The sequence below is a fragment of the Amphiprion ocellaris genome, chromosome 8 (assembly GCF_022539595.1).
Source record: "Amphiprion ocellaris isolate individual 3 ecotype Okinawa chromosome 8, ASM2253959v1, whole genome shotgun sequence".
Lineage (NCBI taxonomy): Eukaryota > Metazoa > Chordata > Actinopteri > Pomacentridae > Amphiprion > Amphiprion ocellaris.
Genome location: NC_072773.1, coordinates 36756321 through 36775718, shown reverse-complemented (window position 1 = coordinate 36775718; position 19398 = coordinate 36756321). Strand labels below are relative to the sequence as shown.

The following is a 19398-nucleotide window of genomic DNA, read 5'->3' as shown; positions in this document are numbered from 1 at the left end:
AACTAGTGCAGCACCCAGCAATTAAACTCTGATATCTTCAATCAACAATAATCTAGAATATGAGACATGCTGACACTGATAACTTAGACTCCAGCTACAAGCAGCCAAAGACCCACTGAGGGCAAAACAGAAAACAACTTTCAGCCAGAATATCGGCTTCAAATTCAACTCTGCACAGCTCTGGGTCTCCATCAAAACACCTTGTTCTGTGTGATGTAAGGAATTTAAAGACAAACGGATAAACTTCAGTAAATAAAGCAAAGATAAGATAGAACTACACTGTAAAAGATGTCTGTACATTTTATGCTGAAAAACTGTCAAACCATGACGGTAAAAATCTGTAAACTCTAAAACAGTTTGATGCAGTTTATTTAATACTGAATCACTGTAAATTAGTTAATCGGGGAAAAGTGTGTTTTTTAGATTTTTTTTCTCTTGAAAAAATACATTTCCCAACTCCTGCACAGTTTTTAAAGGAAAAATGCCATAATATGTAGAACAATACTGTAATTTTTGCATTTAATTCTCGAAAAGAATCCAGTTTTCGCAGTTAAATGTTCATATTGTTGTAGTGGCAATGGAAACACGCTGCAGTATTTATAACAAGGAACATTTCTGCATTTATTACATGTAAAAATACAGTTTGTAGCGGTCAGATTGATGTAGTTTTGTGTTAATAACAGACATATGCTTTAACATTGATGACAGATTTAACTGTAATTCTGCTAAAAACACACATATTAAATGTTAAATCCACAAACTGTTGTGCTGATGATGGAAAAATGCTAGAATATTTACAGTAACTTACACAAACTTTATTTTATATGGCATTTTCAAGTAAATTTTCACATTTTTAAAGGTTAGAATTTTTTTTTTTTACAGTCTTAAAATCTGGAATAAATCACGTTTTTTAACCCTAAAATCAACAATATCAAAACATTTCTTAATCATAAATGTAGAATATGTTCTACTGTAATTTTACGGTAGCGTTCTGATGACCACAGCTGCCAGAATTTTACCGTAAAAACAAGATTATTTTTTTTTACAGTACGGTTTATATAAGTTTGGGTTCATTTTGCTCCCCTTAACTTCCAGTAATGTGATGCATAAATGTGTTCAAACATCTGTCACTGCTAATTACATCCTAATAAAGTGATTTATTTACCTCTCACACCTCTAACATCCCTTCCACTCGTTCACACAAGCTGCTATTTCTGCAGGTTTTTTCTGCTTGTTTTTGTAATTCGATACGTAAAAACACTGAGATGGATTTTCCCAAAATCTCTCTCTTATATTTGGACCAAAGTTGATGTTATTGCGAGTCTGAGCCGCTGCACTGATCACTCCTCTGTAGTCACACCAGCTCTTTAATGGCCTTGCAGCCATTAATATTAGATACACTTCCCTTCACCCCTCAGTGCAAATATGATGAGCCAGCCTGATGGAAACAAACACAGAGCCGTGGGATCATCCCATACGACACAAAGACCAGAGTTTCAGTTGTAGTAGTTCCAGCAGGAGAGCAGATTCAAAATAAAGCATAATGAAGATGGAGATTTCTGCAGAAATATATGAAGAAACACTCAAAAAATGACTTGATTGGTGCAATAAAGTGGCGTATAAAATGAAACTGCTCCTCTTTTTTTTTGCGTTTCTGTGATAGTGGAAGCAGTGAAGTAATGACAGCAGATATTCTCCTGAGTGAGATTAGCTTCAATATGAGCGTAGTAGCAGAGACGCTGGGTTACAGCCCATTATGTCTGGGAGGGAGAGGGGGAGAGAGGAGGAGGGTGGGACAGAGACACCAGCAAAGAGCAAATCATCATCCTCACTACACAACACTGAGTGCAGCTTTCTGTTTTCTCTGGACTCTCATCAGTCCGTGTCGGACTAAAAGTACATTTTGTGTGTTTCCGCTGCTGTGTCGGAAGATGTTTTGACCAGAGGCAGCAGATCTTTCTGCCTGAGAATGTGTGAGCAGGTTTCCCTCCACATTTGTCTGACATTTGCGTGGATACTTAGTGGGTAAAAGTGTGTGAAGGAGACACACAGTGAAGGACATGGCAGGAGACCTGGTGGTTGGAATCCTCTATAACTTATCTCTACCTCTACTGCTGCTGCTGGGTGAGTTGGAGCCGCTTTAACCCTCCTGTTGTCCTCATTTACGGACACTAAAAAATATTGTTTCCTTGTCTGAAAAAAATCCAAAAATTCAGCAAAAAATTCCCCAAATCTCTGAAAATTTGCAAAACCTTCAGGAAGAAAATTCCAATAATTCCTTAAAAGTTTCCCTTAAAAGTTTTACTTTAAAAAAAAAAAAAAAATCCCCCAGATTTGGCAAAAAAATTTTTTTATAAATATTTTCTAAAAATGAGTAAAAATCTTCCAAAAATCCTAAAAATATCTAAGTGATTCCATATATATCAGTAAAACTTCTAATATTTTCTTTAAGAACATTCACATAAAAATCTACCAAAATCCAGTGAATTTCGCTGGATTTTGGTTGATTTTTTTGTGAATGTTCTTAAAGAAACATTTTTAACATTTCTTCTTTCTACCAAAAAATATGCAAAGATTTCCCAAAACTGTTGAAAATGTGGATATCAGAAGTTTCACTGTGAATATATATATTTTTTCCCCACATCTTTAAACTTTAAAATGGGTCAATTTTGACCCGCAGGACGACACGAGGGTTAATTATTATATTTACATTAATGTTGTTGATACAAATGACATTTTTGAGCTTTGTCATATGTGTAGTTGCAGATTTTATTATGTGAAAGTTGGAGCGATTTCTAGGTAAATTATAATGAGCTGTTGTAAAGCTGCATCCACTCTAGAAGGAATATATTTAACGTCACAATTTGCCTCAGTCTTCTGATGAAATTATGTTCAACCAACAAAACAGATGAAGTTAAGGGACAATTAAATAAAATATAGTTCCCAGCGTTAACTGCTCAGGTGTGTTAAGATCGGACAGCAGACCTGAAATCTTGAACTCCAGGTGAAGAAAAATAAAGTTTTTAAGCCAATTTCGTGAAGTTACCTCAACTTGAAATGCGGAAATTTGACTTTAAATTACTCACAGTATTAAGTTGATGCAATTAAGAACAATATTCTGTAAACACACTCCATCAAATGAATGTTTGCAAGTTAAATGTGTTAGCTTTAATTAGCTTTAGTGTTTTATTCAGTATTATATCCTGTTTATTTTAGATGTTCTCTCTGGTTTTATTTCACTTTTAGCTGCCTGGTTCTTCTCTAATTTTTTTAATTCTCTGATTTTCTAACTTTATCATCAATCTGGTTCTTTAATTTTTAAAACTTCATTCTTCCTTTCTTATGATTACTAATCTAGCTAATCATGCATTTATTATCATTTTTACTATTTATTTTACCTGAATGCTCTGACTTGTCTCCCATATCTTGTTTGATTGTCTGTGTTGCACGTTTTAAAGCTCTTTGTGAAAGCTGTTTTTAAGGCTGCTATAGAAAGAAAGTTATTATTATTATAAATAGTTGATCTAAATCAGTGGATTTTACATATTTTTAAAAAATCTTGCAGCCATGCATTTAACTAAGTGGTCGGAATATGTTCCTTGAATTACTTTTTAAAATGTTGTGTTGACAAAACAAAAAACAAGAATTCAGTCTTGGTGATTAATAAATGTTTTTACGAGGTTATTTTCTGTTTAAAAACACGAGGACAACCCTGTGTGAGAAGTCGTGTTCTGTCAGGCTGATACAGATCATTTTTACTCATCTGAACATTCTTTTCCATAACTTCTTTGACCTTCGTGCAACTTTAACTCAATGCTTAACTTCTGTTTAATTTGCTCCCAAGATGCACTTTTTACTGCAGCAGGCAAAGATCATTTGCTCGACATTGCATTTGGTATTAAGTTCTATGTTGCTTCTGGGATGTTTTTAAATAACTAAATACATAATTTAATTTATCTTAAGCTCCTTATAGGACAAACAATGTGAGGTTTTCTGCAGCTGAGTGTTGTTCCGTGTCACACAAAGTTTTTTAAGATTCTAATTGACATTTTTGGAGGTTTTAGAAGGTTTTTTTTTTTTTTTAAATTGACTGAATTATAAGGGAAAACTTACACTGTGAAAAACACGACGTGCACTGACAATAAAGATACTATGGTGGTTTATTAAATTAAAAATAAATTCCTTGTCACAAAGGACAAAAGACAAATGACTAGTTTAGGACCTGATCAGTTTTTAATAACATTTCTTATTGTTAGACGTAGCACTTGGCAATTTACATGCACAGTTCCTATTTATTACAAACATACAAAAACAACCTATTTTTTCTGAACTGACTGATTACTGAGTTTCTATCAAACACATTAATCACGTTTCTCTGTTTTCTAGCGTCTTCGTTCCGCTACAATGGCCTGTCAGTGGTGTATTTTGTGTTTCTGCTCATCCTGCCGCTGCTGCCGAACCCCAGTCTGGCCACCATGAAAGGTATTTAGGATTTATTTATCATGTCTTCGCCCTGATTCTGTTCCAAAGTGTGAAAGTCAGGATGTAAACTTGATGTACATCTAAATTTGAGTTTTGTGAACTTTAAGATGGTCACATTAAAATCTGATTATTCCACCATGAGGGAGTTATTCTGGAACAGAGACTAGAAGTGGTTTCCTGCATTATGGAAATGAAGAGCAAAAGCTTCAAACTTGGAGAGGATTGAAATAATAATTATTAATTTCAACGAATCTGCAATATAAAGGTAAACATGACTAGAAGTAGAGAACTCAGAAATGTCTTCTGAGCAGTGTGACAAAATTATAACAGCCCAAATACTAAAAAAGAGAAAACAAAAGTTGAATTTTCTTTATTTATGTCACAAAAGTTTTTAAAAAGCCTGAAATCAACATGGACAATGTTTTTCCAAGTGCCTACAGGTGTGCCTACATACTTTAGATATTTAGCTCTCACATTTATCAATAAATTAGAAAAAAGAAAAAGCACAAATTTAATTATTTGATTGCTTAAGTAAAAAAAAAACATGAATCAAAATGTACAACATTTTTCCAAATACTAGATACATAGATGTGTAGATGATTGATATTTTGAACACTATTGCCTCTGCATCAGTATAGAAAACACTAATCTGTGTAGCCTTTAAAAGCTTAACATTAACTCTGCAACTTAGTATGAACCTCTGTAGTAAAAACTAAACCAGGTGAAAGTCTTTGTCAGATTCTCTAAGCCTTAGAAATAACTTTTAGACCAGACTGATGTATTCCAATCACCTTTTTCACCCATACAATCACTCGTAGTATCCTGTGGGTGAGACCTTTCAGTCAGTTTCATTCTTCTGAAAATCATACTTTTGAATGATGATTTGATTGAACAGGGTTGATAGTAGCAGGTCTGCAAGCAAATATCAACATAATTTTTTTTTTATAACTCATATTTTACTCACAGTTGGCATTAGATAATCTTTTACTTCAGTAAATATAATCATCAATAGTACTGTTTATACAGCTGGTACAGTGGAGCTTCACAAGAAAGTTCTGAGATTAAACTTTTTGGTTGACTGGAGTCTTTCTGGTTTGGGTTTTCATGATTCCCTGGTGCCAGTGTTGGCTTTGGTTAGTTGGTGATTCTATATTGGACATACAGTCATGGAAAGATGATCAAACCACCCTTGTTTTCTTCACTTTCTTGTTCATTTTAATGCCTGGTACCACCAAAGGTCCATTTGTTTGGACAAATATAATGACAAAAAAAAACAGCTCATAAGAGTTTAATTTCAGAGCTGATATCAGACATTTTCCATGATTTTCTTGATAATAACCAAAATCCCTTCAGTTCTTCCATCAATATCTATGGCATTGTTCTGATAAAGACAGCTTTTATGATTCCATGTTTATTTTTCTGTCTGTTTTAGTCCCATGATCCACACAGGAGTTAGTACTGATTCATAACCATTGTTTATGATGACTGCATCCATGCATCTTGGCTGTTCTCCACCAGCTTCTGACATTGTTCTGCTGTCACAGCAGCCCATTCCTGTTGCACTAATTCTAACTAATTTGCTTTGTTTTTGGGCTTGTGGTTTTCCATTTAGTGTCTGATGATTTTCCACAGGTTTTCAGTTGGATTTAGATCTGGTGATTGAGCAGCCAAGGCATGGTTCCAATGTTCTGGTTCTCCATCCAGGCTTTAACTGACCTTGTCTTGTTGGAAAATCCAGTCATTGGAGGCAGGAAAGAGTTTTCCAGCTGATGGAAGAAGACTGTTTTCTAGAGTAGCCCCAGACATGACCTGGTTCATTTGCCCTGTTCCACCCAGACTGAAACTACCCCAGATGGTCCCTGATCCACCCCCATGTTTTACTGTAGGGGCAGACAGTCTGGTTTGTAGCTTCTCCAGGCTTCCTCCTAACCAGTAAGTTGGCTGGATGGACATCAACTGAAAACTGGATTCATCCCTGAAGAGAACCTTAGTCCAATCATCAACAGTCCAATCCTTGTGATCCCTGCAAAGAGTAACCAGCTTTCCTCTGCCTTTCCTTGATGAAGAGCTTCTTCCTGTCCTGTGGGATTCAGACCAGCTTCAACAAGTCGCTTTCCAACTGTTCTTGCCCATCAAGTCCCATTTCTCCACAGTGTCCACTCATTTTTAAGGTCCCTGGAGGTCTGAGGACGATTCCTGACAGGAAGGGATGAGCGACGGTCATCTGGTGGGTAGAAAGACGTTTCCTGACCAGCTAGCAGTTTAGTAGAACCATGTTGGGCTGTTTTTTCTTGGTGGAATGAACGGCTGTCTTGGAGATCTTCAGTTTTTTCTCTACCTGTCTCTCACTCATGATGGCTGCCTTTGTGGCTTCACATAATTCTTTAGTTTTAGGCGTTACATGAGAGCTGACAGCTTCTGAGTTCTGCTACGGCTTGAATGTCAGCAGGAAACCACTCTAGACCTTTGCATGTGCTGCTGATGACATGAAATGTCCTCTTATAGACCCTGGAATACAATGAAGCTGAAGCAGGTCAGATAGGACATAAAGTATTATGGAATCAGCTGCATTTTTAGTCGTGTTCATTGTATTCTACAGGTAATGTACCTTTAGTGGTACCAGGTATTAAAATGAACAAGAATTTCAAGAAAACAAGGGTGGTCTAATATTTTTTCCATGACTGTATATTGGACGTAGAAGTGAGTGGTTGTGTGTCTCTTTGTGTTGGCTCTGCAGTGGGATGGCGACTGGTTTAAGGTGTTGTCCGCCACCAGAGTTAGCTGTGATTGGCTCCAGTATAAAGCAGAAATAGCGAATGTAGCCTTTGTTTTATTTTTTACTTTTTGAAGTTCTGTCACAGTTTTGTCCCAAAAAATAGGAGCAATCAGGAGGGAAAGTTGAATACTTTTTATGTGGACACACACTCATGATAAACACTCCATACGGCACATTTTACTCCTCTTTTATTACTTCAGAAGACAGAAAAAAGATTAATATAAACTTTTAAACTGTCGAAATCTGATGTGCCAAAAGACAAACAGACAGCAGAGCTAAAGAAACGAGTATCTGGAGTTAGACAAAGAAGTGTGCATTTGGACCTATCTATATCGATCAGGGCGTCCTGATGAATTAAAGAATCTGCAGCCCTCCCCTCTAAGCACTTTGTAAAGGGGAAGCGGTCGGAATGGTCAGATCAATTATATATAGCCTGGTAATTACAGCGAGGAATTAAAAGATGTGATGTCAGCATTCTGACAGCGTCTCTCCTTCCCCCTTTCACCTCCATCTAAAAACCGTTTGGCTTTCAGTCTGTCTTTGAAAGCCTGGTGGATTCCCAGTTACCTTCATCCCTAACATGATCTCGCTCTCCGTGGACTAAGTGGTGAAGCCTGTGGATATATTGTGTGTGCGTCATGTATTTTTGTGCATATATCTCTACTGGAGAGTGTGTGTGTGTGATTATGTTAACTTCCATAGTGGGCCACTGAGAGGTTTAAGTGAAACGATGCTTTTAGTAAAAATTGTGAACATCAACAACACATTTGCTGCCTCAGCTAATGTTGAGCCACGTCAGCGATTAATGCGCCGAGTCTCCAACCGTTGATTATCCTGGAGTCAAAGTCTAGACGGAGATTAGAAAGAAACATACAGGAGCATCTGGAAAATCTAAACTAGTGCTTATACTGTCGTTCTAAAGTTTGAGGTCACCCAGACAGTTCCATGTTTTCCATGGATGTATTATCATTCATTTAATGTTATCTTCATTGAAAAAAAAACTTTTCTTTCAAAAATACGGACATTTCTAAGTGACTCCAGGCTACTGAATGGTAGCGTATGTCTAAGATGATAGAAATCTGTCTAAAACAACTTAAAAATTGTCCATAGTAACTTAAAACTCCTCTAGGTTTCCTCAAAATCGTCTGAAATGACACCAAAAATACAAAATCTAAATGACCAAAACCTGTCCAGAATCAGTCAAAAAGTTTCCAAAATGACCAAAACAACTTCAATCCTGTCCAGGTTTCCTCTAAAATGGCTAAAATGACTCGCTCAGAATGAGTCAGAATTGTCCTAAATGATTCAATATTTGTCCAAAATGACTCAAAACTGGTTCAGACTACCTTGAAACCGGCCCAAACTGACTTTGAAATGGTCCAGAATGGCTTCAGATTTGATTTCAAATTATGATTTCTTTTGGAAATATTAATTGATAGTTTGTTCCATTATCATCAGAATGAGTGTGTTTATGAACTGGACATAGGTAGATGATGTCTCGCACTGCATTGTCCAAATGCTACATATTTGAACGTCACATTTAGTAGCACCAGCTCCAAAAATGGCAGCTAAATGGTCACAGTCTGGAGTCCTGCATATCATTTAGAGCAACTTTTAAAATGCTCAAAATAATCCTCATTTGTCCAGAGTTTCACGTGGGTTGTTTGCTTCAGTTTAGCCCAAAAATAGCTGAAGATTGAATCCCAACATTTAGAGCTCACAGGCTGCTCCACTGAAACCCTCACATCTGTAAACCGTGAACAAAGTCTGGCTCATTATACTGACTATACTTCTATTTAATATTTATTTGACAGGGAAAGTGCACATTAATGATCATCTATTTAGACAGAAATAGACGTAAATATGCCGGATTATAGCAACAATGCTAATTTAAAAAGGTAAAAAAAAAAACATAACAGTGAAACATTGGACAATGGGTCACAATAAAAACACATTACAAAAAATATAGAAAGAAGTTAAAGGTCAGAGGTCAACCAGACTGGTGGACTTTCAGCTGTTTAAGGTGAGTTTTGAAGGTTGCTAACGTGGAAGATTGTTCCAGAACTTACTGTCCTTCACAGAAGGAGCATTGGTTCTACATGTAATTTGTTCTGAATGAATGTAACTTCTATTTCTTCTGTTTGCTGCTCTCTTCAGGTAAAACCGGACAGTTCCTGCGGTCCATCATCTACACCAGTGTGACCTTCCTGGCCCTGCAGTGCTTCATGCAGATCCCCTTCGCCTACATCCCTCCACATGGTAAAAACACGCTTCTGACACGTCTAGAAATAAAATAAAACGTCACCGCTGCTGAGAGCAGACCTCACAGATGACTAGAAATACTGTTTAACTGTGAAATAAGGAAGGCACACAATGTAAGTTACAAGACGTGACTGCTATCTATAAATCTAGAGCCTTTGTCAATTCTGTTTTTAGCTTGACGACCCTTTATCTGCTTTTAACAGCCAGCGGCGTCTGGGAGGACGTCCTCTACCACCTCGGCATCGTCAGGTATGGATATGACTTTGGTCATTTTGAGGGGCGTACAAATCAGCAGAACTTTTTTATAGAACACTCACATAAAAATGAAATGCAGCACAAAGTTCTTTACAGATAACAGAAATAAAAGTGCAATAAAACAATACAACAACCCCCCATTCCCACCCCAACATCATAAATAAGTATAAATAATAAAAAATCGTAAATAAAAGGACTGTTAAAGCACAGGGATTGATGAGCGGAGGAAACACCATCCTATAGAACATGTGCAATGAGCAAACACTGGATAAAATTAACTAAAATAAGATAGATTATAAATTTAAAAAATAAATTAAAATATTTATTATTAGAATAGAGATAGAAATAGAAGTTAAAAAATTATTAAAAACAGAATAAGAAAATGATAAAAATGAACAAACTGTACATGAAATGGATTAAAATATGCAAATAAGTGAATGATTACACAAATCAAGGAATGCAAGAGTAATAATAAATAAAATCTATCAAACCAAAAGCTGGACTAAAAAGCTATGTCTTGAGTTTCAGTCTTAATGCTTTAATATTAGTGCTGTCAAACGATTAAAATTGTTAATCAGATTAATCAAAGGGTTGCTGTGGATCAATCACGATTAAAAATCTGTCATTTTAAACCTATGAGAATCGCTATTCATTATGCATTAGCAAACAGACTCAAGAAAGACTACAATATATATATATATATATATATATATATATATATATATATATATATATATATATATATATAAAAATAAAAAAAGTATATTAAATTAAACTATGAGAATAACACCTTAAAAATTATATTGTAGAAATGTATCTGACTGTCGTAAAATGTTATATAGAACACAAATTTACCTGAACAATTTAAATATTACGGTTAGGACCCTAAAATGTTTTCTGCAATACAAGTTTAAGATCAAGACACCACAAAATGATTAATTATAGAAATTTAGCTTCAGGGATTTTGAGTCATTCTGCTATAGATGGGTTAATTGTGTTAAAATTTTGAATCAGATTAATCATGAATATGGATTAATCCGCATTAATGTATTCATTTTGACAGCCCTAATTTATATATTTAAAAACTTCACGTCCCTCTACTTTATGATATTGGTCATCATTTTCCAAAGCCCAAAACCTTTTCTGACTGATTCCCTCTTTTCCAGAGAGTCATTTAGTTCTGTTGTATCAGTTCAGTCTGAAATTTTCATGGACTTTTAGCAGATCTGACATAATAATAATGTTCATGCTTCTCCAGATTCAGTTCTGTTGGCGCTGGGAACATCGTGCGTCTCCTGGCTCCAGATGTGGGCGTCGCCTTCTCTTCGACGTTCATACTGAGGCTGTGCAGAAAACTCCTTCGTCCAGCTCCTCAAGTCAGCCTCCATGAAAACGGAATCCCTCCCACTGACCCCGAGGTGAAAACACACACGTCCAGCACGAGTTTTAGTGAATAATACACAGCGATATCGGCCTGATTGTTTGGTGATTTTTGCAGGATGTGGAAACCTCTGACTCAGAATCAGAGGGAGGAAGCAACACTGAAGGTTCGTCATTTGACAGCTCAGATGAGACCACGGTGCCGGTTCAGACGGGACCACCACAGTTCGTCCAGAAGCTCATCGTGTTTGCAGCCGGACTGAAGCTGCTGCTGTCGGCGATCATGAACACAGCAGGGAAAGTGGTGGTGACTCTGATGCTGGGGCTGGCAGGTATAAAACACCACTGGGTCAATAGATAACTGTGGGACTTTTTACATCATTGCTGACATTTTTGCCGTTTTCAGCCCTAAAATCAACATGACCGCCTATAACCAAACACCACATGGCATTTTAGAGAAAGATTATTCTAAATATTATATGTACAATCGAGTAAAATTGAAATTGAAAGTTATTTCTAAAGATATTGGCTACTTTGTATTAAATACTCAGAAAGCCTTGGAGTCTGGCTAGTCTTTTCTTCAGGAGGAAATGACATCATGTGGAGCAGGTCATGTGATCTGGAATTAACACACTTCCTGGAGAGGTGTTTTTGGAATGGGGAACTTAGTGGAAAGGGATTTCTGGGACACATTTTGTGTAATAAAATAACACAAATGACCACAGAAAAACACAAAATGACTCAATGAGACACAAAATTATCATAAAAAGAGACAAAAAGACCACAAACAGACTGATAATGACCAAAAATGACCACAGAGAGACACAAACTGACATAGAAACACAAAATGACCAAAAAATGCTCAGTGAGACACATAATTCTATAGAGATACAAAACACCTAAAATTACCACAAAATAGTCTGAAAATGACCAAAAAAAGAAACAAAATGAACACAAAGAGACACAAAACAACCACAAAAAGACAACATGACCACAAAAATGTACAAAATGACAAAAAAACTTACACAAAATGACCATAAAAAACAAAATGACTCAATGAGACATGTAATTATCATTTAACGATACAAAATCACGAGAGACACGCAAAATAACTACAAAAACTTGCAAAATGACCACAGAGACACACAAAATGACCTAAAATGCCCACAGACAGTCTGAAAATGACCAAAAAACAAAACAAATTGACCACAAAAACACAAAATGACAAAAAAAGACACAAAATGACCACAGAAAAACATAAAATGACAGTGAGACATAACTATCGTATAAAGACACAAAATGATGAGAGACACACAAAATAACTACTATGACCACAAAAACACCTAACATTATCACACGGCCACAAAATGACCACAAAATGCAAATAAAATTCTCAAAATACTTCCCTTTATCTGAAATTTAGACAGAAAAAAAATATTGTGGAAGTGACCCTTCTCCTTCATTTTTCCATTTGCTTTGTGTAAAGCACCAGTTACACTCCCACCAAAACAGAGCCCCAGAGCATAATACCACCACCGCCATGCTTGACAGTAGGTTTGATGTTCCCGAGGTTAAGATTTAAAAACAAATATATCATCTTAATCAAGAACAGTTAGAAGTAAAATAGGATAAAATGAGTCAAACTTTAGATTGTTCTGCAAGTTATTCCAGGTTAAAGGTCCATGGTGAGTAAAAGAGGATTTTCTGAGCTCAGTAAAAACCATCTGCAGCATCATCCATCAGTGTGTTTGATAAGCGCCCACATTATAAGTAACGATGTAATGCAAGGGGGTAAAAAACCAGTGAGAGCCTTATAAATAAATCAAACCAGTGTGCAGCAGGAAGTGAGGCCCACCCTACCTTAACAGGCAGCTCACAATTATGAGTATTAAAACTGTTACAGGTCTTAATGCAGAGAAATAAACAGTGCCCAAGGGCTTAAGAGTTTAAAATATCACCGTAATGCAGTACTTCATGAAAGTTATTTCAACAAGTGCTTCTTTACAATGAGCAGAGAACATGATTTATTCCTGTAAAAGACGCTTATGGTTGTAATTTTTTTTTGTCTGCATTTATTATGGTTGTAATTTAGCCACTTTCTCACTGATCCAAGTTCTCAGATATTTGTCCTTTGTGACTTTCATCTGCATTAAAAACAATTTTCTGCATATTTACTTGAACTTGTAACTGCTTAACGTATAGTATCCACACTGAAGTACAAAACTGCATCATCTGCATAGAGACGTACATTACAACCAGATACAGAGGCAATAATGTTGTCTGTATAAAAACTGAATAACACAGGACCCAGGATTGGACTTTGTGGGACACCATTTGCACCTTTCACATATTCTTACCTAACATTTCTTTAACTTTTCATTTAAATCAGCATAGAAAAGTCCTTTTAAAAGCAAGACATAACTGAATCCCATTCTACCGGAAATTCTAAGATCTTTGATAACTTTGACATCGATCTGTAATTGTTAAGTTTGGACTCACTTGTCATGCTGTGTATATTTGTCCAGGTATCACACTGCCCTCCCTCACCTCTGGAGTGTATTTCGGGGCGTTTCTCGGTTTGGTCTGGTGGTGGGTGTTCAGTCGCTCCATCACTATGCTGATCTTCAGCTCTCTGTGTGTGATGATGGCCATCTTCAGTGGAGGACACCTGCTGGCTCTGTACCTCTACCAGCTGCCCCTGTCCCAGCAGCTCATACCGCCAGACGACGTCTACGCCAGGTAGAAGAAAACACAGGATTAGACTGATGCAAGCTAAGCTAGCTAAAAATAAGGTAAACTTTATTGATCCATCTCTGGGGGAAGTCCCATGTTACAGCAGTGAGATACACACCACAACCGGACCAGCATGCCACATGTGGTGCGTTTCCAGCTGTGATCCGGTGTGCTTACCTGGAGCGGGCCGCAGCTCATTTGCATAAAGTAGACTGACTTCTACTTTATGCAAATTCGATGCTGCGTGCGGAGATTCTACACATCGCGAAACTGTCCTCAAACATCTAAACTAGCCGTCGGTGACCTAAAACCAGGACAGATTCAGCTGCTGCACAGATTATTTCTCACCTCAAATGCTTTTAGAAGCGCTTTCCCTGAAGTGTTTTTGAAATAAAAGGGAAAGTTTGCGGCCGAGCCGCTGTGTTTAGCCCACTTGTCTGCAGGACTGTCCAGCTGAAAGTTCGGTCATGTGACCACGTAGCGGCCTGCTGTTGGTCAGCGCTGTCATGTGACCATGTCCGCTGGTGACCGTCTGCCGTCCGTGCGATTTTCAGATGCGGTGCGTTGCCGTGCGGGAAAACCGCTTCTAGTGGACACGCACCTTCAGAAAAGACTACAAGCGGAAGTGAAGTGCCATCACCTAGAATACAGCCAAAGGCGGAAAAGGGGAACGAAACTCTCTAGCGGGCCGGCGGAGAAAATACACTGAAGCGCAAGTAACTATCCAAACCAAGCAGAATAACACTGCTAACAAGAGCTAACCAAACAGCGTACGCTATACAACCTACGGAGAACAGAGAAACCAACATATACTACAAAACTATCCCTCCATCCATCTATACATCGCCTAATCCTCATCAGGGTCATGGGGGCTGGAGTCTACCCCAGCTGACAGAGGGTGAAGGTTCACCTGGACAGGTAACAGTCTATCACAGGGCTACACATTGAGACAAACAATCACACTCACATTCACACCTACAGACAATTTAGAATCACCAATGAACCTCAGCGTGTTTGTGGACTGTGGGAGGAAGCTGGAGAACCTGGAGGAAACCCACACATGTCCAGGAGAACATGGAGACTCCATGCAGGAAGATCCCAGGAAGGCCAGGACATGAACCGGGGATCTTCTAGCTGCAAGGTGAAAGTGCTGACCACCACGCCACTGTGCAGCCACTACAAAACTATCAATACAAAATACAACTAGCAGCCTGGCTCAGGAATTGGGAACTAAGCTGATGGGGAACCGAGTGGGGAACTGGGGAGTCTTCAGTGGGTGGCAGAGGCAGATGGTGGAGTGGTGTCTGGGCGTGGCAGGAGACGACGTGATGACGGCCAGAACCAGATGTGGGGGTGAATGGTGTGGAAATGGGGCTGAGGTCGGCGTGGCAACGGACGGCTGAAGCTTGAGGTGGATGGATCCAGAGAATGATAGCAGCACAGAGCAAGAATTAGCAGAGGCAAAAAACACAGAGAGCTAAACTGAACAAAGACTAACGGTTGCTTATTCACAGTCCAGCTCAAGTCGAGTGGTGGATGAAGTCTGCTCCAGGGAGTAGATGATTGACCTGCTCCCACCTGCTCACTCCAGGTCAGCTGATTGCAGATGTTGAACACCTGCCGCCTCCTGCTCAGCTGCACCTGTTGATTAGTGAGGAAGGGAGGAGGAGAGTACTGCTATTACCTGATACTGGATTTAAATTCAGTTACATAAACTCCCACTGCTCAGTCACATGTTGAAATAATCCCATAGGACAGGTGTGGAACAGAAAAAATGCCTTAATATTATTAATATTTTATTAGTAATATTTTTCATTAGTAATATAAGTTTATTTCTTCATTCAGTAATGCTTGCATTCTTACTTTTGTCTTCTGGATTTATAGAATCCATTGTTTTTATGTCCTTTCTACACTTTTTACTATCCTCTCTCACCCTCTCTACTTGTATTCTTCCTGTTCATCTTCTACCTCCACCTCTCCCAGGTTGTTTGGAATGACCGGAGTGATCAGAACCAGCTCTTCGTATCCTCACTCTCTGGGTCTGCATCCTCACGTCAGCTGGCCAGACTTCATCAACCCTCTGGTTCTTCTGCTGCTTTATTACACGCTGGTGGCTCTGCTGCACAAATGGGTCCACATCACCGAGGAGGTCAGTATTTATTCTCAAAAGCAGAACATTTAAATATCGTTACACTCAGTGGTCTAAGAAGTGTCGAGATCCACAGCAACAGTAAAATACTTCAAGTTCTGGAGAGAAAAAGCCACAATTAAGCATCAGCGGCAAAATATAGCTAAAGTATTAAAGTAAAAGTGCTGGTTTGATCCCTGTGATTGATATAAAATGATAAATGACATCATTAGATTATTAATCCTGAAGCTTCAGGCTGTCGGCAGCGTGTTCCTGTTGTAGCTGCTGCAGGTGGAGCCAGTTTTAACTCATTTCTACACAGTTTAGTAGATAAATCTAAAAGGATTGTTATGAAATTAATGGAAGAAAGGAGAATAAAAAATTCTGATTCATAAATCTGTTTTCAATGTTGACTTTTTTAAAAAAATTATTTTGGATTTTTGGTGCCATGTTAGATCATTTTAAAATATTCTGAATGAAACCACAAGAGAAGTTTAGTGGTAAAAATCAGTATTTAGTAGTCACTGCTTTTTGTCAGAAGTCAAAATTCAAAAAGAAATCCCTGGATTATTCTCTACCAGTGGGTTTTTATGTCATCCATTGGGTAAATTCTTTATCCTAAAAGTAATTAAAATTAAAGCTGTGAGACAAATGCAGTGGAACAGAAAATACAACATTTCCTTCTGATATGTAGTACAGTGGATGTATAAAGTAGCATAAAATGGAAATACTCAAAGTACAAGTGCAGTACTTGAGTAAATGAACTTTTAACTTTAACAACAACTATAACTCACTTTTCATATATTACTACAAGTGTTGCTGTGGCTTGTGTAAATATTTCTGTAACTAGTACATGAAGTTCTGTATTTTTATTACCAGGGAGAGGAGGCCAATTTCCACAACTTACTATTTTCCACTTATTTCTACCAGTAAAAAAAAAGTACAAGTTCTACTACTACAGTTCAATTCAATTCAATTCAATTTTGTTTATATAGCACCAGTTACAGTCAAATTGTCTCAAAACGCTTTACAGAACCCATATGCCTGACCCCCAGAGCAAGCCAAAAGGCGACAGTGGCAAGGAAAAGGAAGCACCTGTTACTCCTCTGTACTTCACACAGATGCTGTTAATTCATGCTTTAATGAGTCGTTTTTCTTCTCAGAATGATGATGAGGAGTGTGAGAGTCCAGTAGAAAGTCCAGAAGTTCCTCCGAGTTTCTCCAGAGTCATTTACATCTCAGGAGATAAGCAAGAGGTAACCAACAAACACGGATACTTACATTCTTAATTATCATCTTTAGTCCGCATAAATATTTATTTATCTGATTGTAGTTCTGGTTATGATCTTATGTTTACTGATGATTGCTCTGGATAAAATTAAACTCCTTGACATCACAGTTTTCCTGCTGTTTCGCTGCAATTATCCTTTAATCAATCAGGATTTTCTCTTATTTCAGCTTCTAAGCAGCACAGATGAAGAAACCTATCTCCCCGACGAGGTGAGCAATACGATTTTTATTATAGGCTCTTAATAAGGTGAGACACGCTAACACTCATTTCATGTTTTTTTCCCTCATCTCAGATCTAAACTTGCAGTCTAATGTTCTCTCCTTCTTCAGCCAATGATCCTGATGAGTGCAGCTTCCTGGCAAGACGTCCACAGCAGCAACCTCGGAAGTCTGTTAGGAGGAGCCGGCTACACAAACTGTTACTCTCCACCACATTATGAAGGCAAAAACTCGCCGTCCAACGGTCATTACACACAACTCTATAAATACAGCATATAATACAAGGGAGTACACGCATGTGCGGTATCATTTAAATGTCAAATGATTAAAAAAAAAAAAAAAAAGTATTGTTTTTGTACTTTGGGTTTCCACCTTTACATTTGAAAACAAATTCAATCCTTCTCAGCATAGAGGATACCAATGTTGCACAGATTTTTGGTGAGATGATTTGCAGTTTGTGAAATTTTTTCATCAATTCTTTGCTGGAGTTGTGTATCTCTGCCTCTCTTTAAAATACCCCACAGGTGTTCTGTTGTATCAAATCAGACCACATCCTTGGTCAGGTCACAGTGTTCATCTTGGAATCTGCAGAGTGGGAGTCATCTTGCTAGCCAGTATTTTTTTTATATATCCACAGGCTTTCTTAGTGTGCTTCACTGTCAGGACTGTGCATTTACTGCTTATGGCTTCAAGTAAGAAAATATTAGCTAAAAGTAAGAAAATATTAGCTAAAAGTAACAAATAGTTGGCTAAAAGTATGAACATATTAACTAAAAATAACAAAATATCAGCTAAAAGTAGCAAAAATATCAGCTAAAAGTAACAAAATATCAGCTAAAAGTAGCAAAATATCAGCTAAAAGTAACAAAATATCAGCTAAAAATAACAAAATATCAGCTAAAAGTAACAAATCATTGGCTAAACTTAAACTAGCTAAAAACATCAACCAATTAGCTAAATGTAACAAATAACTGGCTAAAAGTAATAATCAGTAGTTGGTTTAAGGTAATACATATCTCACTAAAAATATAATTAAAGTAAGAAATGGCTCAAAAATAATTAATTATTGGCTGAAAGTGATAAATAGTTGGGTAAGAGTAATAAGTAGTAGCTTAAGGTAATAAATAGATAAAAAATAACAAAAGTTGGGTAGAAGTAAAAAAATTTCTCATAAGAGGAAATACAACTTAAAAATATCAGAATTATTGAGAGTTGATGCAGTTTTAAATAATCTGACTTTTAACTGATGTTGCAAACTTGCCATACAACATATGCGACCCCAGAAACTACAAATATATGAGCAATAATGTCCATGTGTTAGTCTTCCATTAGGAAGCAGCTGGAATGTCAGGCGTTGTTGAGATGTACATGGTTCATGCAACCAGCACTTCCAGCATCATTTATTTAATTCTGTACTAAACGGTTCATTGCTTCTTTTACTTTGTGTCCAGAGACAGAAAGCGAGAGAGAAATGGAGGAGAAGAGCAAGGAGGTTCCTCAGAGTCAGACCGAGTCGTTGCCTCCTCCGTCAGGTCCGAGTGGTTTGGTCGTGTTTGGAAGGCTGGTGCAGAAACACAGCTACGTCAGTGCCCTGATCATCATGATGGTGAAGTGGAAATACTAATACATTTATCTGATTTTATAGAGCAAAAAATCTTTTAGTAACCATTACTAGTGCCATCATTGTGGTCAACAGAAGTGATGTAGGTGCAGCATAGATTATAGTAGTCTGGATTATTGTGGTAGAGAGGAATTTTAGGCTCTTCCAAAGAGGTTTTAACCGGCAACTAAGGAGAACTACCATTTCCAAACTGATAGGAACTGATAATACAAGTAGTAATTTGTTTTTTAAGCAGATTTGTTAATTGTAGTT

General features: G+C 37.4%; 1 protein-coding gene across 2 annotated transcripts in view; it reads left to right on the top strand.

Moving 5' to 3' along the window:
• The first annotated feature begins 1825 nt into the window (after nt 1-1825).
• Nucleotides 1826-19398, top strand: part of si:dkey-11f4.7 (piezo-type mechanosensitive ion channel component 2) — a 54999-nt gene continuing 37426 nt past the window's right edge. The window contains exons 1-12 of one of the 2 annotated variants that reach the window (XM_035945357.2): nt 1826-2124; nt 4387-4482; nt 9416-9517; nt 9724-9769; nt 11034-11193; nt 11274-11487; nt 13681-13894; nt 15872-16037; nt 17180-17272; nt 17475-17516; nt 17637-17769; nt 18977-19131. In XM_035945357.2, the coding sequence (XP_035801250.1) occupies nt 2061-2124; nt 4387-4482; nt 9416-9517; nt 9724-9769; nt 11034-11193; nt 11274-11487; nt 13681-13894; nt 15872-16037; nt 17180-17272; nt 17475-17516; nt 17637-17769; nt 18977-19131 (1485 nt within the window). In that variant the 5' untranslated portion in view covers nt 1826-2060. Of the gene's footprint in view, nt 2125-4386; nt 4483-9415; nt 9518-9723; nt 9770-11033; nt 11194-11273; nt 11488-13680; nt 13895-15534; nt 15647-15871; nt 16038-17179; nt 17273-17474; nt 17517-17636; nt 17770-18976; nt 19132-19398 lie in introns of those variants that run through there. The other variant, XM_023264030.3, reaches the window with a different exon arrangement.